General features: G+C 37.7%; 1 protein-coding gene across 1 annotated transcript in view; it reads right to left on the bottom strand.

Annotated features, from left to right (window-relative positions):
• Nucleotides 1-24,894, bottom strand: part of znrf1 (zinc and ring finger 1) — a 42,019-nt gene that overhangs the window by 11,729 nt on the left and 5,396 nt on the right. The window contains exon 2 of the mRNA XM_056250843.1: nt 2,578-2,673. Coding sequence (XP_056106818.1) covers nt 2,578-2,673 — 96 coding nt within the window. The remainder of the gene's footprint in view (nt 1-2,577; nt 2,674-24,894) is intronic.

The following is a 24,894-nucleotide window of genomic DNA, read 5'->3' as shown; positions in this document are numbered from 1 at the left end:
CAACAAATCACACAGTGAATCAGTCAAAGAAATTATTGAGCACTTATTTTGTGACTGCAAGCTTAGAAAAACTCTGAAAATCATACTGAACATCAAAAAAGTATTTTGCCATCTGCTGGTACAGGAAATACCCTCAACTCTAATACCATCTCATCTAAAGGTAAAACATGTATTAGTCCAGGGTTAGTCCAATGTTTCATCTAGCATTAGTCCAGGGTTATTTCCCTGCCTGGATCAATACAAACTGGGGTGGATTAGAGTTCACATAGAAATGGAGGGCTGGTGGGCACAAACCATAGCGTCAAAAGGCGAGCAAAGTGTACATACTGCTTTCATAGAGAGCGGGTTTTACAGTGAGCAGATCTGCTGACGTGTGACTGTCACTGGCTGCAGTTGACAATGGGACAGAGTGCATTGTGGGAAATAAGATTAGCTGCAGTGTGTTCTGGTGTGTTAATGTCACTAACTTGAACATAGTGGGGTCAGTAAGTGACAAAATAATAAAACAAGGCTATTAAATAGAAGAAAAACCAATTAACATGCAAGAAAAGCAAGAGTTCTTTCTGTTAACACATTGTTAACTAAAACTAAAACCATAATTTTTTTTATCATTACTTCAAATAAAATTGAATTTATTTCAGCTAGTTGCCAAGACAACATTTATCATTTTCATTTCATTTAAGCGTATACGTTGAACTAAAATAACAAAAAATAAATAGACCAAAAAATATGATCTAAATAGACAAAAAATAAATAAATCTTAACCAAACTTTGACGCTCAGAGAACGCTCAAACAAACAGGAACGAGAGCGTTTGAAAGCTGCGTCTATCAGCGGTTACCGAATATACCGGGTACTCGGTACTTTCAGGTAGCCTATACTGCGGAAATGCTGGTACCGTCAACTTCTTTTAGTACCGACTGGAACCGGTATACAACCCTATAGTATTCATTTACTAAAGGTACATGTACGCTCAAAACCTTTTTCCTCAATTAATTACTGACAAAATGACTAACCAAAAGAAATTCAATTAATATATTAAAAACATACAAATGTTTTTGTAAAGAAAGATGATCTCACACCGGTAACAATCAGAAGCATCACTGCTGGTCACCTATAGCTCAAGCTGAGCTGGACAGCTGTCCCTCGGTCAGATAGCTGTCAGTCAGACGTCCATCCAACCCAACACAGCTGTTACAAGCAGAGACTACCAATGTCATCGGGTCACTACAGCTGTGCCATGTGTGCCACCTTCCTGCAAAGCTGCACTTGACAGACTGATCCAAAAGCATCAATAGTGAGCTGTGTTGCTTGTCAATGTATCGCCATCGCTTCTTCTTGAAATTATAGAATTCTTTAAAAAAAATGTTTTTATTAATTATAGAATTTATAGAAATTATAGAATTACAGAAATTTAAGAAATTATAGAATTCTTTTTTAAATTAAAAAAATAAGATAAAAAATACTACAAAATATTTTAATTTTAAGATTAAGATAATAGAACATTTTGATTACAATTGATTAAAAAAATAAAAATTGCAATTATTTTTTATATGAAAATAACATTAAATTAATAAAATCTCAAATCTAAATGTTTTTATATAAGACAAAAGGTTTAGATTAAAATGAATTAAAAATTGCTTATACAAGATAAAAAATAATTAATGAATTGATTTGTTAAATAAGATAATAAAAAAAAATGAAATGTGTGTGTGTGTGTGTATATAATATATATATATATATACATATACATACACACACACATTTAACTTGACATATTACATGTTACAAGTCAGCCCATTTGAACTTAAGACTTTAAATTAATTAACCAAAACATAAAAGATAAAATGTAATCAAAGTTGACCTCATTCCTAATTAAGAAATTGCTGGTTTAAATGAACACATTATTCTAAATAAGAAAATTGTTCATATAATCCATATAAAAAAATTCTCTATTTCTGAAACAAGCTTTTGTCTGATATAACCATGGGAAAAATAATATTAATATTTAATAATATAGCCTAACATTTAACTTTTGCATGATTGATGAAAGAATTCAATGAAAACCCAATGGGAAAAAATCAAATATCATTAGGTTTTACTCGGATATCCATCATATTACAGAACTTAAATGTGATGCAAATTAAGATAATATGAGCGGTAACATCAAACATGGCTGGAATAAAAATCAATAGAGGAATATTTTGAAAAAAATGACTGTAATTTGACAGCCTACAGATTACTTGAAACTGCAAATGAGAGTGATGGAGGAAGAAAAGAAAAAAAAGCAAAGCGAGGAAAAATGGATGACAAATGTCATATACAGTGGTAACCTTGGTTTCCCCACGGCAAAACAGAAAAAGAGAGAGAGACCGACCTAGATTGATGGGTCATCCACAGTTCACAGACTCTTTTCAGCCCCAGAATGGAATCAGACAAGAATGAAATGGAGAACGAAAGGATTTCTGATACGATGACAAACAAAAAGGAGGAGAGTACTGGAGTGGATAGTTATCGAGAATAGAGATCAGTTATTGAGCAGGGAAATGTGCAGGAATAACAGGAGGGCGTGTCTTACCGTTGTAGGAGAGGCGGGGCTTGCTCAGACACATGATGAAGTGAACCTCCATCTCATTGGATGCCACTGATTTGGAGCAGACAGGACACTTAAATCCTGGAGAGGAAAGAGGAAACGGCATCGTCAGAACTCTTGAACCGTCAAGAATCAGCAGTGACAGTGATGCAGCAGTCTGATGACTGCCAATGCCATAATCCTGCGCAACATGTTGTGTTCCTATCGCCCTGCTGCAAATGCATTAGCTCGGCTGTTAGTCACTTTGTTGACACAAAGCTTTTTTAACTTAAACGTACAATTTACAAACACATACATCAATGTCACTTGTTCACCAATGTCATTAAGACATCGGCGGCTACAAAAGGCTCATGTTAGGCTGGTATCGGCAAACAAACATTCAGTTTTCTTAGCCTGGGATTAGTTTCACATACCTTACCTGCATCCTAAGAGTTTTAGACTAGCATACATCAGAGCAGTGCCATCATATACCACAGGTCAAAGGTTTGTGGGTTGGTAATTAATATATAAAATATGTTTTTTTTTGCTAGAAGACCCTTATGCTCACACCAAGGATGCATTTATTTAATAAACAATACATTAAACCTGTAAAATTATGAATTATGATGCAAAGCTGAATTTTCAGCATCATTACTCAAGTCTTCAGTTTCACATGATCCTTCAGAAATCATTGATTTGCTGCTTAAGAAACATTTCTTATTATTATCAATGTTGAAAACAGAATATTTTTGTGAAAACCATTTTTTTTCTCTCATAAGGAGGAAATTCGAAAGAAAAGTACTTTATCTGAGCATCACATGATGGAAGGTCATTTATAAAGGTACTATACGGTATTGCACAATTAAATATTCAACAGCGACCAATGGCGATAAATTCATAAATAATGTCTGATATGATACAGATATTTATATTATATTTAAAAATATTTACAAATATATGTTTTGTATTGCAATGTCCATACAATTTAGAGTAATATAACATGCTTTAATAGTATCAAATAATCCAGAAAACAGTAGCAAAAAGCATGGATCATTTTTGTTCTCTATACAGATCAACAGTAAAAATGGTCACGAAATGTAACTATTTAGACATAGTCGGAAGCCCTGACTAGTCCATTACCATTATGCGATAAAGCGCAACACTAGCATCAAATCAACAACCAAAGGGAGCATCCGCTAACATCCTGTCCCTCTGACATCAACCGAAGGCCCAGAGGGGAAGATAGAAAGAGAGAGCCATTCACACATTGAATCTCATCCCACTGAGCCGGGCTGTGTCCTTCATAAACACAGACGCAGCGGCAGGTCATTGAGGCTCTGTTTGGCACCGTACATCCCACCGCGATGCCCAAAGTCCTTGTTTTGAACAGACAGCAAAGCCTACAGGCCTTTTCGCAAGATTCGTGTCAACGTTTCCCAATGCATCGAACTCTAGGGTGAGAAGTGGCAAGCAAAGGTGTTGTTCCTTACCAGACTTTGATGAATGAATTCACGTTCACCAACTATTTGAAAACTTGCCACGTCAGCATGGCTTATAAAAAGCAGGCCGGTTGAGTTTGGGGGCTTTTGTTGGAGATGGTGCAGGTGTGGTTTTGAAACTGTACTGTACATGAGGGCCTGACCTTGCAGAAAAGGCTCAAAACTGTACAACTCCCTGGTGGATACTACAAGTTGCTTGCAGTATTCTCAAGTTTAGGAAAGAGTACTGAAGAGGAAGCCGTTTCACAGCCGAAGTTGTAAACATGAGGGAAAAATCTGATTGGATTTCCGCCGAGAGAATCTCTCTTTGTTCAAGATGTGGAGCCTTGGTTTGAGAGGGGCATTGTAATTCTAAATCTAATTAATGGAAGTTTTACGCCATTTCAGTGCTTATGTTGATAATTATTTAGGGCGAAGACAGGTTGTTTGCCCTGTGGGAGTAGCCTAAAACTTAAGCTGGATAAGATCTCTGGTTAACTTTAGAATTTTGCCGATATTTCTGTTTTAAATGAGGTAGAAAAAAGCAATAGCATTACAGAAAAATTGTTCATCCAATTAGGAAAATTCTGTCTTTAATTATTCAAGCCTGTTTTGATGAAAAGACTTGGTCTTGGAAAAATAGTCTTGGAATCATCAGTAGGGATGTACTGAAAAGCACAAATCAATAAGTAATGCTTTGCATTATATGCCAAGCATGTTTATGAAGAAAATGGAGTGACATAACAGTATGATTTCCAGTTTTGGTGCAAATGTTCTTATTGTGAAGAAAAAAATTGTTAATGTAAAATTGTAAAGAAAATGTATTTTAAAAATATAAATATAAATTAAAAGTACACTACCATTCAAAAGTTTGAAATTCAAGAAATTCATATTTTTATTTATCAAGGAAGCATTAAATTGATCAAAAGTGAGAGTGAAGACATTTATAATGATAAAAATGATTTCTATTTGAAATAAATGCTGTTCTTTTGCACTTTATATTCATCAAAAATCCTGAAAAAATGTATCAAGTTTCCACAAAAATATTAAACAGCACAACGGTTTTCCACATTGTTAATAATAATATTTTGAACATGAGACTTTTTTTTAAAAACATTAAAAAATCTTACAGACCCCAAACTTTTGAACGGTAGTGTACATATGTAAATAAAAAATTGCTAAAAATGTGGTATAGGGCCAGTGAAAATGTTGCCCGGTCAAGCAAAAATTGGATTTATATCCTGATGGGAAAAGTTTCTTCAAAAGTGTCTACTCTTGTGTTAAACAGGAAGAAAAAACAGCAAATGAGTTTGGAACAACATAAGGGTGAGTAAGAGATGAAAAAAATTATTTTGGGTGAACTTCAGTAAAAGAAAGCAGGTGCAGACAGTCTAATGAACAAAAGCAGCCATGCCAGAAAAAAGAGTGAGACAGAATAAGAATCCAACCAGAGCCAAAATGCAAAGTCAGTAAAAACACGGCACAAAGTTAATGTAGGGCTGAAGACAGTCCCATCTGTCAATATAACCCAGGTTCGATACTCTCCACCCCTAACTCTAGAGCAGGGACGGTTCTAGGAGCTTAGCCCTAAGTGCGAATGTGTAGCAAGAGACCATTTCATAAGTGGTGTCTCTTTGTAAATTGGCACCACTATATTACTATAGTAAGTCAAAAGTACCCAACCAGTACTGGTAAGTCAATATAAACACTTTATAAATTATATAATATACCAGTCTTTCTGCAGTACAGTTCAAATTGAATATACGTTTAGGCTACCGTTTGACTAACAAATTGTCATTATATCGTACTACTTTTAACTAGATAAAGAACTAAAATATGATTTTTTCTTCTGGCCTGGTCGGTCGGATCACAGCAAAAGCTAATACTAGCTAATACTAATACTAGAATAATAATTTTGTGTGTCTGAGAGGCGGCTTTCCGTGTGCGCGCACAGCTATCACAGCACGCAAGTACCGAATTAAGTTACTTTCACGGCGTCTTGCGCTTAAAGGAACACTCCGACTTTTTGGGACTTTAGCCTATTCACCTTATCCCCCAGAGTTAGATAAGTCCATACATACCTTTTTAATCTCCGTGCGTGCTATAAGTCTGTTTGACGCACCCACCGCTAGCCTAGCTTAGCACAAAGACTGGATGTAAATGGTTGCAGCTAGCATACTAATCCAAATAAGTGACAAAATAACGGAAACATTTTCCTATTTACATGTTGTGATTTGTATAGTCACAGAGTGTACAAAAAACAAAGTCACATGAGACACAGACATATTTTAACCGTATAAATACTGGGAACTATATTCTCTGAAGGCGAAGCACTGCTACTTGGGCGGAGTGATAACCGCAGCACCTGTGACGAGCCGTGGTGAGGAGCAGAGAGCGCGTCTCAGGTGCTGCGGTTATCACTCCGCCCAAGTAGCAGTGCTTCGATACAAATCACAACATGTAAATAAGAAAATGTTTGCGTTATTTTGTCACTTATCTGGATTAGTATGCTAGCTGCAACCATTTACATCCAGTCTTTGTGCTAAGCTAGGCTAGCGGTGGGTGCGTCAAACAGACTTATAGCACGCACGGAGATGAAAAAGGTATGTATGGACTTATCTAACTCTGGGGGATAAGGTGAATAGGCTAAATACCCAAAAAGTCGGAGTGTTCCTTTAAATGGCTTAAAATCACTTGAATGTTTAAACTGATAAGACTTAAAAACACGTGAAATTTATAAACTTACTTGAAGCAATACTGGCCTGATCTTTCAAAAAGGTGATTATAGTTTTAGGGGCGATGAGACGACAGACAGGGGGGCTAAAGCCCCCTAAAAACGGTCTAGAACCGCCCCTGCTCTAGAGTGCGTCTTCACTTTAGCGCACACCCCAACCTCTAAATCCCACCCCAGGAACCCATGATGATGCCTGACCCAGTTTTCCCTAGGCTGCTATTTTCAGGCATTCCTTGGGGACAGATGGAGAGAGAGAGAAAGAGCGATGGAAAGAAGACTGAAGTGGAAAACGGAGGTGTGGAAATCTCAGACAGGGATGTCCCATCTCCTGAGGTGTGATTCACTGAAACAAAGCTACAAAAGGGGGGCGACGGGGTTCCATCTGTCAACACAGAGAACTCGAGTCGCACATGCGAGAGAGGCCAACTGTCTCTACTACCGCAAGTATCACATAGCGCCGAAAATATCAACAGCAGCTCACCGCAGCAACAAACAGACCAGACGTCTTTCATGCCAAACCGGCCATAATAACAATGAGCTTATGAGATCAAGTCATTAGACTTATTAAACTTATTTGTAAATTACCTCAGCTGACCTTGTCCAAGTGGATTGTTGGTTCATCTCCAAGAGCAACATAGGTTTTGCTTTTCATGTCAAAAATCTTTAAGTATAATCTCATCTTCATGTCATTCCGAACCCGAATGACTTTCTTTGATCTGTGGAACACGAAATGAGAAATTTAGAATTTTGTCCTGATTGCGGCTTTTCATGTAATTGCAACGAATGGGGACTGAAGCTTTCAAGCTTTGAAATGGACGAAAAAGCAAGTGGTCCATATGACTATTACTCAAGTTTTCAGAAGTAAAACAATTGACCAAAACTAAAAGTAATTTTTTCACTGATAATCTTCTTCCAGTGAGCTAACACGCTGAGACTGATTCATTGAGTCGGTAAGTATATTGAACTCAAGAATCAAATCAGTCCAATGAGTGAATGAATCATTCAAACTGGTTTGTGAACAGAATCTGATGTCAGTTGAATTTTACCACATGCACATTTAAAGTTGCACAATGTAGAAAAACTCAGTAGGGAAGATTTTCAGTGGCACACATTTCAGTTTGTTCCATAGCTATCGTATGACTTCAGAAGACTTAAATATAGTGCACAAATCATGGACTACTTTAACATCCTGTTTAGCATCCTGCTTAAAACTGAGTAAACTATCACTTTAAATATGAAGTTCAGAAGCTAGGCATCATGGCTTGAACATTTGTAAATATTGTTGGGGTTCTGATGAGGGATAGAGTTTATGTAAAAAGGCTGGAATAGAGCGATGGGCCCCTCAGTCAGTGGAATCCTAAAGGCTGCTGGGAAGACCAGCTGCTTGTTCTCACAGTGCGTGGCTTAATTAGACACTCTATTGGTCTTAATGAGCTCTGGCTCAAGCCTGGACATTAATGGGAGACTGAGTGTTTGGAACTTTCTGTCTGTTTGTGGGTTAATTGCCACTGTTGTGTGTTTTAGTGGTCAAGGGGGACAGCTAATGGTCAAAAAGACCCCAGGTAGCCAGCCCCATCGGGCCAATTGCGGCTGAGCTCTGGCCCAGTAATGGTTGCCAGATTTGGATAGGTTGTGGATTTGGCCTGATTTGCACTGAGACACGGCACATTTAGCCACATTCAGCCCGATTACGGACCATAAAGGCTGGTCTGATCTTGGGTGAGATATGGGCATAGAGACCCGGACCAGTTTAGGTTGAGCACTGGGGGTGGGTCTCAGTCTACAATGTGGTAAATTGTAGCACTGACCCTTAAACTTAATATCCTTTCCCTGTCAACATTGTTATTTATTAGTAAAGTCACCTTAATTTATTTAGCGCTTTTAAAGCAGCTTTGGAGTGATAATAGGAAATGACAGTAACAGAGATTGTTTTGGCTTTACAGCAGCTCTAGAATAAAGTTATTGTCCAGCTAAAGTTAGTTTTGATTGATTCATTCACTTCCGTTGCAAAGATCATTAGTTATTAACTTAGGGGGCGCTAACACGACACCGTTCTAACAGAAAACACTCAACGCGCTCCGGCCCGCTCATCCGCAGAAAACAGTGCCTGGTGGCTCGAGAACCCAAACCCTGAAATAGATTCCACGGTGCAAGCCTTGAAATTTTTTTGGGAAAAAAAGGTTATCTCTGTGCAAACCTCAAAAATGCAAACCCGCGGAAACGCCGACGGCGTGCACATGCGCATCACGTGTTTAGTCTACAGGTATTTTTTTTATTTTAATTCCTGTAATATTTTTTCCCTTTTTTCCCCACATTCTCTTTTTTCTTAACTAACGAAATCTGTAAATGAATGATTAATTCATATAATAAAACAAGCTTAAAATGGTTAAGGAACATTATTTCTGCTATACGAGTTCAAGACATGACGACACCAGGTGGACTTTTTGTGCTTCTTATTGCCAGAAGACCAGGGGAACTTCGTGCTAGCGTGGTGAGTAAACCTTTGATAATCTAACATATAATATCATTTTAATAAACCTTTCTGTACATCTATAATCGACGTAATGTTTATTTATAATGAAGCTATAATCGTGAGTTGGCTGATAGCGCTAGAATTTAGCTCCAACCCTGATTAAATAACTTATATAGTTATTTTTATATCAAAGTTGTTCACTACACTTGCAGCACCAATCAGCATCCGCTTCACCTCATAAAAACAATCCAGGCTTGAGACTCAGAGAGCATCTGCACATATCTGAAATTGAGTCGTTACGCTCTGCATCTGTTAAAGTGTCCCCTGGCTCTCTTCCTCCGAGCTGACGTGTTCCTCAAGCAGAGCTGACTGCTCCGTCTCATCTCCATGCATTTTTGATGATACCTCTGCATTTAGTTCTTGCTCCGTTTCCCACGGCCGAAGATGAAGTCAAATATGTATACAGACGCTCATGCCAGACTCTAAACTCTGCAAACCAAAATTCCCAAGACTCAAAGACATGTTGTGCTGTACAAATACTATTTTCTCTTCGAAATTGTAAACATGGGACCTTTTTCAGCATGTCAAGCAAGTCAAAGAAAAGCAAGCAAAAGTAAAACTAAAAATCTTCTAGTGTACTGCTTTTTTAAATTCAATATGTAAAATAGTACGCAATATACAATGATAAACATTTGCTATCAATGATAAATATATTTAGTCACATGACTTCACTATGTTACATGTAATTCTACAAAGTGTCCAGTCATCTTGGGAATGCATTCAAATTATATTTTAAAATAAAATAATAATAAAAAAAACGAATTGAATTTTTTTTTATATACTGTGATTGGTTCTTTTAGATGTCAATTAAATGTGTCACCAAGTCATATATATAATTTTATTAAATTCTAGCATTATAGTACTGTGTGTAGAATTTCAGAAAATTACAGAAAACTTGAGACTAAGTCAGTGAATTAAACTCAACAACCAAATCAGTCCAAATTCAGGTAACAAATCATGTAATGAATCATTTGATTCATCAAATCATTTGTGAAATGGATCAAGTCAAGTCAAATTAAAATTTGTATAGCGCTTTACAATAGACATTGTTCCAAAGCAGCTTTACAGAAAATCATGATGTTAATGTTCATAATATCTTAATATCTTTATGCCTTATCAGTCAAGCAGTTGAGATATGCCATATTATATATCACCCAACGCAATTATAATTTATGCGCATAAAGTTGGACGTACTTATATATCCAACTTTACATAACGAGCTGGGAGATAAAATAGTTACATTTTGTGACAAAATAAAAAATCCAAACCCAAAGTGCTACATAATGGGAAGAAATTATTTAAAAATGAATTATAAAAATTATGAAATAAAAAAAAAAAACAAAGAAGAAAAAAGACACTTAAACTAAAATAAAAAAGCATGTTTGTGTATACTGTATATATATAAACAGTTGTAATCAAAGTTATTTAACCCCCATTGCAAATCAGATATATAAAATGTACAGACTTTTAGCAGTTTGCAATGAATGAACAAATCAAACAAACGTAATTGAAATAGCTCAACACAACAAATGTTTCAAGTGGTTTCCCCAAAATCAAATGAAAATGCAACTTTTAATGACTTCTGCAGTCTCACAATTATTCAACCCCTTCATGGCAAGCATCTTTACTACTTAGTAGAACATCCTTTTGCTGTTATGACCTGCTGCAAACGAGATGTAGAACCAGACACCAGCTTCTGGCAGCGTTTCTGAGGAATCATAGACCATTCCTCATGAACAACGGCCTCCAGTTCAGTAAAGCCCCTTTCACACAGAGATTCCGGAAAATACACGGATAAAGCGACCCGGGATTTGACCCCGGTTCGTTTGATTTTGCTTCATTCACACTGCCAGTGATTTGCCGGAATCAGAGAGCGCGTTCACACACAACCCGTGTATGTTCCGGAAAGACACGTGACATCGATGTGACATGTAATGTCTCAGCAACGTGTATAGTTTGCTTATGAGCTGCGATTTCTCTCTGGAGAAACCACGCTTGTGCATTTTTTTCTCTGATTCGATCATAAACTAGCGCATTACGTACCGTTTCACTAGCCTGCTTTCACTTCACTTCAGCGTCATCATTACGACACGGCATTGGTTACGGCTTTTGTTCACACAGCGCGCGTTCCGGGTCTGAACACGGCAATGTTACTAGGTCCCCAACCCGGCATCGATCCCGGCATCAGTCCCGGGTCGTGTTTGCGTTCACACAGAAGGCACTCTGGCAATTTGCCGGCAATTTGCCGGGTTCAAAGCGCTGTGTGAAAGGGGCTTAATATTCTTGGGTGCTGCAACCGCCTTCTTCAAATCCCACCAGAGATGTTCTAGTCAGGTGACTGTGATGGCCACTGTAGAATCTTCCAGGACTTCTTCTGCAACCAAGCCTTGGTGGAATTTGAGGTGTGCTTGGGATCATTGTCCTGTTGGAAGGTCCAATGAGGCCCAAGCTTCAGCTTCCTCACTGACAGCATGAAGTTTTCTCCTAGGATTTCCTGATACTTCAATGAATTCAACTTGCCTTCCACACGCTGCAGGTTTACAGTGCCAGAGGATGCAAAGCAGCCGCAGAGCATCACCGAGCCATGCTTAACTGTAGACTGTGTTCAGCATATGCCTTATTCTTCCTCCTCCAGACATACCGCTGATCCATAGGGCCGAAAAGTTCTACGTATAGTTTCATCGCTCCACATAACAGAATCCTAAAACTTCTGTGATTTATTTATATGATTTTGAGAACTTTTCCTGTGCTTTTGGGTCAGTAGTGGTGTACATCTTGGAGTTCTGGCATGGAAATCGCATACGTTTAGTACACGCCTTACTGTGCAAGCTGAAACCTCAGGGTTTTTCTGTACCTGCCTTCTCAGAAATCTTGTTGCAGCCATTGAAAGCTTCCTTTTTCGGCCCCGTCCAGGTATAGTGTAACTACTGTTCCTTTAACTTTGAACTTGGGAATTATGCTTCCAACGGTGTCTCTGGGAACATTTAGTTCCTTTGCTATCTTTTTGTATCCTGTTACTGGCCTGTGAAGGACGATGATATGTTCTCTTAACTTTTTGGACCATTCTTTTGACCGTATTTGGACCAACATGCAGTCAAACCTGACACTCAACAAACCTAGCCAGTCCAGACATTTCATGTGTTCTAGCTCAAGCCCACCTGGTGCAGCTAATGAAGCCCTTGATCAGGTGTGCTTGAGACAACACCTGTTTTACAGATTTGTGCTGATGTGAGGGATTCTATTCAGGGGGTTGAATAATTTTGAGACTGTGGAAGTCATTGTTGCATTTTCAGTTGAATTTGGGGAAACCACTTGAAAGAAACATTTGTTGTGTTGAGCTATTTCAATTACTATTGTTTTATTTGTTTATTGCAGCTGAAAGTCTGTAAATTTAGCCAATAAACCTGTTTTGCAATGGGGGTTGAATAATTTCGATTACAACTGTACATATATACATTTATATATACACATGTATGTAGATGTACATTCGTTTTCATTTTTTATATTAACCCTAGTCATCTCTCAATCAAAGTATTGATCTGTGTCTCCTCACAGGGTGGCCTAAAAGATTCAGTGTTTCCTAAACAGTATTCAAACAAAATGGTTGATTACAATGAGGGCATTAACAGACACCAGCGATGCTTAATGAATCAGCAGTAGCATGACTCTCTAAAGGACTCGATGATTACATCACAGAACTGCATCGCCAAGAGAACCCAATGCACGACTGACAAACTGTTTGAGACTATTCATGCAGCGTCTTAATAAATACACTGTGTGAGTTGCGGCCTGCTTGAATGTTACATTCAGAGTGCTCTGACATCAAGCAAATAAGCATATGTCATTATATTTCAAGCAGAAGTGATTAAAGGAACGATAGCCACTTGTAAAGACAGACAGGCCTTTATACAAGCAGGAAACACTGCATGACTCAGCAGAAAACCACACACAAAAACAGGTCAAACCATTAAAAGGTGTTAAGCGCCTTCAGGACTGACTAGAAACTGCCCAGAAGATAGTGGCTTCCTGTGACCGTTCATTTGTCATAACACGTTACAGCTTAGCACGGTACACACATCCATCACTGCTTGCAGAACTTTAAAGCTCGGTTTCACCCGCCAGCCTCTTTCATTAAAAAAATATTGATCTGTAAAATATATAACTACTCTGTGGGGACATAGCGAACCATCTCAACACTGAAGTCAGAGAGATTGGTGTTTAATGTCTCGTTGCTTTTAAAATCCCCCCTTTTCGGTTGCTAATTTCTCCCAGCCTGACCTTCATTTGGGTTTAGAAAAAGGATACAGACGACGCACATCTGCACCAATACAATGGCAGAACTCCATTGTCTGCTCTTCATAGGTGAGGTTGATGTCGTTGTACATCTTGCAATGACTCTGACAGCAAACAGAAAGAACACTGTAAAATATTATTGTTGGTTTAACTTAAAAAAGTAAGCAACCAGGTTGCCTTAAAATTTTAAGTTCATTGAAATTAAAAAATGTAGTTAATAAAATGAAGAAGAATTGTTTAATCAACAGAAACTCAAAATATTATGTTATCTGAACCACATAAAATATCTAAGTTGATTTGATAAAATATATATATTTTTTAATTCCATTTAAACAGTGTTCAGTAGGCAGTGGAAGTTATAAAGGCTACATGTGTAAACAGTAGAGCAAACAATATAAACTATATTCAGAAATTACCTTTTATGATGTAATGTTTAAAGTGGGATTTACAAGCCTAAGACGTCACTAATTCATTTTTTAGAGATACTACATGTGTGCCCATAGTTATTAGTGGTAAACAGTATAATTGCCATCTATTATATTATAAAAAGTAGATACGCATAATTTGTACAAACAGGAACCAACCATTTATTAATAAATTAGGGATATATATAATATTTATTAATATTATCACAAAATATAGATAGACAAACAAAAGATAGATAGACATGATATACAGTAGAGTACATGTACATATACATAGTATTAGCGTGATTATTCGTGATAAATCGCATCTAACAAAAGTTTGTAAATATATAATGTGTATATATATATATATAAATACATTCATACACACATGCACTCATACAGTATACACACACACACATACACACTTACAAACTTATGTTAGATGTGATTAATAGCAATAATACTATATATATATATATATATAGCCTATAAGCAATATATTATATCATAAATGGATAAACAATGTATAGACCTATGTAGATAGATATGAAGTAGATTTTGAAAAACAGATATAAACTAATCATGTAAGGATATATATATATATATATATGAAATATTTTATATCATAAAGCATGTAGACTAGTCAAAGCATATACAATTTACATCTTTCTCTTGTGTCAACTACCTAGATAAATAAAATGATTAATTTTTTTATTTTATGCAATATTTAGTACAAATTTATGGACTTTTTTAACTCTGAAGTTCAGACCAACTGAATAATCAGCCTCACATGTCACTCGATTCTGCAATTGATATGATATGAGAAAAGTACATGGGATTTTCTAATTTGCCGGTTGGTTTACACTGTATATCACTTTCATCAATGGCATAATGAATTATTATTCTAACACTCTGAAAGGAAAGAGCAGAGGGAAAAGAGGAGTGCAGGAGAAGAGCGAGACAAGGACGTAAACATGGTGACACAGCAGTGTCGAAGGAGAGAAGAGAGCGAGAGTGAGAAGACAGCGTGACAGCTTTCTTTAAAGCAGTGCCCATCAGGACAGTATTCCTGCGTCTGCATGCCGCCTCACAACAAGCAGCTTTGCCGTTTGAAGCCTCGGATTCGAGAGCAGATGAGTCAAGGGCATTCCCTGTCACTAGTTGCGAGGGCGTTGTGTATTGGCTTATTCAGCGCAAGTGTGTTTGTGTGTGTGTGTGTGCGCAAGTGCCTCCATATCACTTTGTAGGTTATACACAAAAACATCAATTTTAAGTGTTTATACAATCACGGAGGATATTTGTATTGCTCACCGGTTGCTCTTTCACAGCTCAGGAAACCTAATTGAGTTGTTTCATTATGTCGACTCCATCTCACATGTCTCAGCTAAGATATTTTACATATTATTAGAAATTAATTAATTATACAAAGAAAGGACAGAAGTATAGTGAATACCACAGATCTGATCACTTTGTCCCAGAAGAATGTGATGAGAAATGCTTGAAATCTTACTGATTGCAGACTGATATTATGATTGGTCTCTTGGCACATCTGAGTACAGTTTGAGATTGTTGAAATCTCTTCTGAAGCTCAAGAAATGACACGTGAGATTATAGGGATGCGCTGATATTTAAATTATGGCCGATACAGAAGTTAATCATCAGCAGCATAACTGTTTTCAACATTTTCTTGAGCAGCAAATCAATGATTTCTGTAGGATCATGTGACACTGAAGAATGCAGTAATGATGCAGCTAAATATTCAGCTTTACCATCACAGGTATAAATTATATTTTAAAATATGTTCAAATAGAAAACAGCTATTTTAAATTGTAATAATATTTCACAAAACTAAGTTTTTACTGTATTTTTTATCAAGTCAATGATAAACATTGCTAAAGATTACATTTATCAGTTTTATTAAAATATTAATAATATGTGTGCAAGGCATATATTGTTGGTTAAGCTAGTTAGGAAGCCTGGTTGGGACACCAGCACACCAACATCCAAAATGATTCCAAAATAATTACAGATTTTGGAAATGACCAAGAGAGAACTAATGTCAATCGGTCAAGCAGATACTTGTTATCCCAGAATGAAAAAAATCTCAGATTTATTGATCTATCACTACATAATACAATGCTCCAAACATAACAAGGTTAAAAGACACAGATGAGCACACAAAGCATTTAAATGCAAAGTGCAGAGAGATATAGCGCATGAAAGAGATAGAAAGCGGCAACAAAAACAAATCAATATTGCATGTTGTTTTTCGCTGCTTATCAGCTCTCAAAGAATGCTGTTTGCGAGGAGGCTTATTGTGTCTCGACACCAGCGGCGGCGGTCATCTGAATCGATCCTGAATGGAACGGCCAGGATGCCCATACATGGACGTAACCGTGTTCACATGACATCAGAACGAACTCTCCTCAACTAGTTTCAACTTATTACCTTCAGTGGGAAAAGAACAGCTGTTTCCATGGCAACAGCAGAATGAGAGGGAGGTAATGACATGGAGAGGGAGAGGAGTGTCTGCCAGTGTGTTTATGTGTGTGTGTGTGTGTTTGGTTATAGATGCAGACATACTGTTTTCCTCTGTAAACTTCCTGATTACAGGATGTTGTTTTGGCCCTTGAGAGAAAAGACGGGGTACATTTTTCCCGTCGATAGTGCGTGACAATCACATAACAATGTGTAAGGTCTCAAAAGACAAGGAAGTGAGCACACAATGGCGAAAACCGAAGCAACCATTGTAAAACTACATCGCAAAGGTCCCTGGGGTGACACAAGTCACCCTTGTGCTTGTCACAGGTTTATCTTTAGCTGGTCTCTGGTGTATAATGGCAAGGTTTAGTCCCCGCTCCATGGAAACTGTTGTCATGGCCTCTCACTGTCTGCTAGGCGCTGCTAATTGGCCAGTCGTTTGCACTAGCGGCTCCTCCTTCGTTGAAGGAGCTCTGGCAGCTGTCATTCACAAGTGTGAGTAACGGGGCAGGGGGAAAATGTCTTTCTGGCGCTCCCTCTCTCTCTCTCTCTCCCTCCCTCCCTCTGGGTCTCGATGAAATGAGTGTGCGAGTGTTGTGGGGGTGGCAGGCTTGTTGAGGCCGCATGTAAGACTGCAGACTGAAAACAGCGGTGGCAAGCGACAGGGTTGTCACAGCAACAGCCGACCTCCTTCAACTTTGCAGTGTGTAGCTGCGTTCCGATTCATAGGGGCCCTACGCAGTGTACACTGATCCATACGCACTAAGAAGGTTATATGTGTAGATGTTCAATGCAATCAAAACATTTGAGCTGTGGAAAATATGAGTCGAGTATAATGACACAATCTACTAATTTAATACACATTATCCTTTTGAAAATACCTGAGATGGCTTGAAGAACAGATAAACCATATACTGTCGCGATGATGTGTTTATTCTCTTTATGTTTAATCAGTCCAAATGTCTCTATTTGCAGTTTATTCAGCTATAGCGATAGCTGGATGACTGCATCCAAAATCGAATACTCTCTTGAGTAGGTACTTATTTTGAATTTGATTAAGTAATTACTTCATGACCGCTAAAAAAGTATGTTCTATATAGTATGAATGTAATCTGGATGTACTGCATTCACCATGTTGGCCTTATCACATTACTTACCAGCACCAGTTGCGTCATTCACCACCACTCACAAATCCTCTCCCATGGCCTCATGGGATAGTAAAGTGTCTATCATAAGCACACTTCAGAATCTTGCTGGAAGAAGTAGGTCGTCCTCTTTTGAGTAATATATACTGTTTTTTGCGCAGGTTTGTATGCGATTTCAGATGCAGCCTTTGTCCATATTAGGGATTTCCTGGAAAGTCATAAGTTTTATTACACCTATGAGTCTCACTTGTGGACATTCTGCGTGAGGGCGCAATCCGGCGTATAGTATGTGTGAAACATAAATTACATGTGAGAGTTTGGCCGAGTCCCAAATGGCACCCTAAACACTCGGGGTCTTCCTACGAGTCCGCACTTTCGTGACATTACGCCGCTTTGACTGTCAGGAAGAAGTCTGCTGCGGAGCTTGCTTCAGTGACAAGACCAAAAGTGAATATGAAGTGTGCCATTTGGGAAAGGGCCTAAATATGCCCTTGCAGTCTTGTGGACTTACAATGGCTGCTGCGTTAGTGTCCGTTAAGTCCATGAGACCATAGAGGTTCTCATTTGTCATTTTAGGTTTCAGAAGGGTGCTCCCCCTTTGCGGTCGATATGCACTCTGGGTGCTCACTTTTGCCGAGCCCGCACTGAAGCGAGCTCCGCAGCAGACCTTTTCCCGACAATCAAAGTGGGGTTACTTCACGAAAGTGTGGACTCGTAGGAAGACCGCTAGAGTTTAGGGTGCCATTTGGGATAGGGCCTTTAGCGTTCCATCAGGGCTCGAGACTAACGGCGTCCTATCGTCCTGGGGACGATAGAAAATGTGTTTAGGACGAACAGAAATATTTTCCAGGACGCCTACAGGACAAAAAACATTTTTGTATGTGTGTTCATTTATTACTAGCCTATTAGGCTAACTTACTTATGCCAAATGCCAAAATTAACCGACCAAGCGCTGACTACAACGGAGCGCGTCTTCTCATGCTGTTACTATAGTTACTATCACTGGCCGGCTACTCACCCGGAGACTTGTTCCGCGGTACATCTATCAAATGGCTTAATGACATCGCAAATATGTTGCGCTGGTTAAACAACGGATATTCAATGAATAAAAAATAGACAAAAATGTTAGATAGTGACGATTTAGGAAGAGATCCAGTCAGAGATGTCCTGCGTTTGTGGTAGATGCGCACATTTGTATTAACGTGCTTATCTACCCAGCGGCACACGAGTTGGCATGCACTGCATGTCTCATAAAACGTTAAAACATGTAAACGTCTGGGAGAATGAGTAGAGCTTACATATATCTGAATAAGAGTGACGACGCAAAAAAAAAAACACACGACCGAAGCGTCCAGCCATAGACACAATACAGCACGCGAGGACTGAATTTAGCTCTCTTTCGTGTCTGAATGGACAAAAAACACACAACATTATGTCTAAATGTCCGTTTAGGAGAGTATTAACTTAAACTATGTCGGTTATGTCTTAAACAGTTGTGAGTGTATCGGATGTGCATCAGTGGATTTGGATCAGCATGTCATTGGACATGATCCGACGTCTTAAAGTGACAGTGGGCAATAAACCTAATGCGGTCTGTGTCCTTAATATTGATCAAGCAACAAAAGAAAAAGAGAAAATCATTCACTGCTCGTTAATAGCTTTAATAAGGATTCATTATATTTAATTCATACAAATAAATATGTCTGCTGCTTGAAAAAATTAAGAATGATGTATGCAAGTTAAAAAGAATGCATATATCATTAATTGGAAAGAAGACTGTTCTTAGGGTTGCCAACCGTTCCGTATAATACGGAATCGTTCCGTATTTGACACATGAAAGGCTTGTTCCGTATTGAACTGATACGGAACGCACTTTGTTCCGTATTTTTGAGAATCAATTCAGTGCAAATCCATGACAGACGCATAGCTTCTAATATATATGTCAGACAGACTATGATGAATGAACGAAGACCCGCTGCTATAATGGCAAATTCGGGGACTTGGCGCCACCTTGACGGGCTCTGACGTGTAATGACGTAGAGTTGGATGTTGATGTTGGACTGCGCCATTGGATGTGCAGTTGCCGTAGCGCAGTCTATGAGCGAGCCAGACGCTCAATGTGCAAGCTGTGCAGCTGCAAATGCATTTTACAGGCTTCAGTAAATCGAGTAAAATATGTTTCCGAAGACATTTGTAGGCTATGATAAGAAAAACTACTAAAATTAAAAAATGTATTTTTTTGCACTGGAAAGAACATTCTAGAAGTCTAATTCTATTGAATAAGTTCGCACAAGGCTACAGAAAACGGTTGTGTTTATTTTTCTTCAAATGCAGTCTAAGCCGATGAGTTTCGAATGTTATATGTTGTTAAAAATAAAACGTATTATAATCTAAACAAAATACATGGTTCATTTTTGGCAAAATGATCATGATAGCCTTTATATATCTGTGTGTTTAAGTCTTGTATATTGATTAAGCCTACTTTGCTATTCTATAAATACTATTAATTTTAAGATATTTTTTTTAAGTCACAGTAGTTAAATCTGTATCTGTATTGCATGTTCAAACTTTAAAATCATTCATATTAACAGGTTAATGTTTTCTCCGGCACAAAGACCTCAGTCAGTACAAAGACTGAGACAGAGACACAGATTTTTTCCCCAAATTCTGTGTTCTAGACTAGAGAAGTCATATTACATTTTTTAAAGCCCTTTCTCTTAATAACACATTTCCACATGATCAGCTATGACACATTACCACTTTGAGAAGTAGTCACCAGTATTTATTTGTTATTGTTTAATCCAACCATGTAAAAAAAAAAAAAAAAAAAAAAAGATTTGTTCTGCATGAATACAAAAAAGCATTTAACTCCTTTTATTTTTTATTTAATCTGTTTTTTTACCTATTTACGGATAACTACTTTGAATGGAGCTAACTAAATATTATAATATACTGTATATCATAAACACTTTAATGGTGTTTTTATTATGTGACTAACAACTAACAACTATAGATGATAATAAAGTACAGAAACAACATTTTTATTTTGGGACGGTTGACATTCACTTTAGGACGGTTCAAATTGTTTATCAGGACGGTTTCAGGACGGAGGTGAAAAAAGTTAGTCTGGAGCCCTGGTTCCATAATGCTCACATCCCCGTATTTTGGGTAAACATAGAATAAATACTGCTCTCTACTATTTGAAGTAAACAAATGATAATCCATAAGTTTTTATCCGAATGAGCACACTTTTGGTGTATAAAGTCTAGAGGGATGTAAATATAATAAAACACAGAAAGGCGTCAGCAGTTAAAGTCCCTGTAAAGTCAAAATTAAGTATGTGTTCTGAGTTTGTCACACCACAGAAAAATGTGTTATTAGCCACCCAGCCAAATTTGAATGATAAAAAAAGCCGGCAAGTACATAAAATAAGCTATCAAAATGTTGAAAAAATTAGCATTATTCTCTGCTCTCAAACGCTGGGGGCGTGTCCGCTGGCTGCGCTGAAACCACGCCCACTCGCGGGAAAGCTGCCGACGGTGATATTAGGTGATACTGCTTTCAGGACGGGAGGATGAAGGCCGAGGCGGGAGATAGTCGGTTCGGCCCCATTCACCAGTAACAGCGGATTATCAGTGAATCCCAGTTGTCTTCGACGAAAGTTTATAAAACTATCCCGTGTAAAATGATCGCTACAGAGGCGGGTGTTGGCGGTGATCCTCAGCTCTCCATCAAGGTTGGCTCTTCACAAAATTAATCCACCTCTTCTTGATGTGATCGTTTTTAGGAAATTTAAATAAAGACACCGATCTGTTTTGTGCATGATCGCATCCAGGAGGTAGCCTACGCATTTCCGTGTCGAAGGCATAGCTAGCAAACTGTATGCGCCAAACTGATGCGAATGTGCTCTATTGTTAGGGGAGTGGCCAGCCTCAGTGCGTCATCAAGTAGGGGCGTGTCCAGGAGCTCAGGGGCTCCAGTGCGTCATCGAGCCCCATTTTAGCCCCGCCCAAAAAATCCGGAAAATAGCAATGGTGAAAAACTGTTTAACGGTCTCACTCCACAATTCAGTAATTCACAGTTCACAGTCTTTGTAATATGTTTTAGCAATACATTTCTAACATTTATAATGGGTTTAGAATTTTTTTTTTGAATTGCCTTTACAGGGACTTTAACAGGTTAATATTACATTTCCCATTCCAATCTGCAAGATAACGGAGTCAGAGGTTGGTGGTATTGACCCCTTTTGCGCTCACTGTTGATCGTCAAGTCCTGCAGACTAGGGTGATGAGTCATTTTCACGGAATACAAAAAACGTCCACACTGGGAACTAACTTTCTTGGCGTGTGGGTAGAGTGTCTTGTCTGTTCGAAACCTTACAAGCCAATAGCAGCTGCGTGCTGTGTGTCTGCTTGTGTTTAGGAGGCAACCAGCGTTAAGGCGCAATACCGCTATCTAGTGTATGTTGGGATTTCAACCAGATATTGGCGCTAGATTATCTAGTGTCATATTATCATATGTGTACTATTCACTTTAAATATTACAGTTATAGCCAATACCATTATATTACGACACCCCTAATATATATATATATATATATATATATATATACACATACATATACTGTATATATATATTTCCCACCTAACATTATACTTTAAAATAATTCGGCATACCCAAAATTCCCTAATTCAGAGGACAGTACCAGGTGTGCATGTCTGATTTTGTTTCAGGGCCTCTGTGTCTTCCTTTTGTGTCAGTAAGATGCAGAGCATGTGTATGTGCATCTGTGTCTTTGCATAAATGTATTACACCCTGAGATAAGAGAGAGAGAGAGACCAGTGAGGCAAAGAAAAAGCAGAAATAAGAGAGTGACCTACATTTCTTGAATCGTGCTGCCAGACAGATCAGCACAGATGTTCCACAATCCCAACATTCCTAAAAGACTTACCACAGAAACCAGCACCGTAGCACTTTCAGTTGCAATTAATGTAAAACGTTGATGTTGACTTAAAATATCATCTTAAAGACTTCCATTGTGATATCAGCTCAGGTGTGAATATACTGTATATGGTGGAAACACACAGGAGCGAAGGCCAGTGAATGATTACTCAGTTTTGTAATGGCTGAGCAATAATGATTAAACAGAGCACTTTTAGTAGAGCGATTACTTTTGCTTTTAATCTGCTTGCATGCAGCAAACAGGTGAATGAGTTCCTCAATAAGTTGACCAGCCTTCGACACAAACGCTACAGGTGTAACATCAATGGACCAGCTTTGAAATAAACAAGCTAGCTACAGTATGTAGAGAGCATAAAGACTGCTGTGACAGCGCAGAATGGAATTCATAGTTTCGACAAAAAGATCAGCAACTAAATAATTTTGGAAATTAAACACTGTTACCAACAACACAATGAGCCTACTTAAACTGGACAACTCCCAATTACTTCCAATGAACAAATGTCCATTATTCAATTTTAAATCACCAGTGCTTACTCTTTAAACAAAGGCAATTATTGATTATGAGAGGTGCTTTGTAAGGAAACCATCACTACTATTGTTCATGCTTATAGTCTAGCCTATAACCAGTCCCACACTGTTTGTGATATGAACATGAGTGACATCTCAAGTCATGTGGTCTGTTGAGGTGAGATGTGCTAGTTCTTTTCTAAGCAATCAGAATTATGATTTTCTCCTGGCAGGCAATAAAAAAAATCATATATCCTAGGATCGGAATATCAAATAAACTTAGGTAGGTCCTAGCAATACCCTAGCAACCAGACAGAACACACTAGCAACCATTCAGAACATCATAGTAACACCCTATCAACCACCCAGAAAACACCAGCAACCATTCAGATCATTCTAGCTACAGCATAGCGATAACCTACTATGGTGTGCAAGTGAGTTTTGCACAGACTAGCAGACCTTTCTGTTTCATTTAGGTATTGTTTGTTTTACATTGATTTGAATCCATTTTTATATTGACAATGCATTACTGATATAATCAATGTTCAATAAAAATTCAGAAGGAAATTCACCCTATTCAAATGCATCCCAATGATCTTATAGAGAACAATTCATGTTTTTTTTTTACCTCATACTTTTTTTTAAATCAAAATATAATAACTGGATCTTTCAGGAAAGAAAGAAAGAAAGAAAGAAAGAAAGAAAGAAAGAAAGAAAGAAAGAAAGAAAGAAAGAAAGAAAGAAAGAAAGAAAGAAAGAAAGAAAGAAAGAAAGAAAGAAAGAAAGAAAGAAAGAAAGAAAGATTGACACCCAATTACCAAAGATGGTCACTGTAATGAAGTTAATGTAAATAACATGGATGATGTTTGACACAGGAGATAAATGAATAAAGCAAGTAGGCTTGAAGTTATGTGATATGTTGCAAGTAGGCCAGCCACTGGTGCAAACAGAACTTTTGTTTGCCTAGTGAGAATAAACAGAATTAACTTGTAAGACACTGATTGAATCCAGCCTCATTCATGCTTTGTGGAGCCTGTAGGGGGTTGATAGCTCTACAGATTATACAAGCTTACCGCTTACGTATCAAATCCATGACAATAATGTTTCTTCTGAAAACTCAAACAAAACTGCAAAACATAAATGTGCTTTTGTTAAACAAAAGTTGGGGTTTCTATGCCACTAAAATTGCAAGTACAATGAGTGTCAAACAGGTTTCCTGAACACTCCCTCCATCTACGATTGGCCAGTCTAACAGATAGTCCCGCCCTAAACTCAAACTCAAACAAACAGATCAATGTTTTGAAACAGATTAGTACACTTTTTTGGAGGAATAAACCTAGGAAAGGCATACTAGTTGTTAAATAAAAGTATAAACGAGTATCGAAACCAAAAATATATATGATATTTTACATTTAAGGCAATATCTAAAAAAAAAAAACTGTCATTGGTGTTACTTGGTATACTCAGTTTTAATCAATAATATAAAAAAACTAGGGCTGTCAAATGATTAATCACGATTAATCGCATCCAAAATATTTAGTGTTGTCACGATACTAGAATTTCTAACTTCGATACGATACCTTGAAAAATATCGATATTCGATACCATTTTCGATACCACGGAGAAAAAGCTGCCACAATATTAAGGGGGTATTTTTTTTAATTTAAAGCTAAATATAACAAGTCTAGAACATGACAATGAGGTATATTTTACACGAACAAAAATGTCCTGAGTTCTATTTGTTTATATTTTTTAATTGGACCAGAGCTAACATGATGTATTT

This window comes from Rhinichthys klamathensis, unplaced genomic scaffold (assembly GCF_029890125.1).
Source record: "Rhinichthys klamathensis goyatoka isolate OS25496 unplaced genomic scaffold, OSU_Roscu_1.1 h1tg000076l_1, whole genome shotgun sequence".
In the NCBI taxonomy this organism is placed as follows: Eukaryota; Metazoa; Chordata; class Actinopteri; order Cypriniformes; family Leuciscidae; genus Rhinichthys; species Rhinichthys klamathensis.
This window is presented reverse-complemented; position numbering and strand designations above follow the sequence as displayed.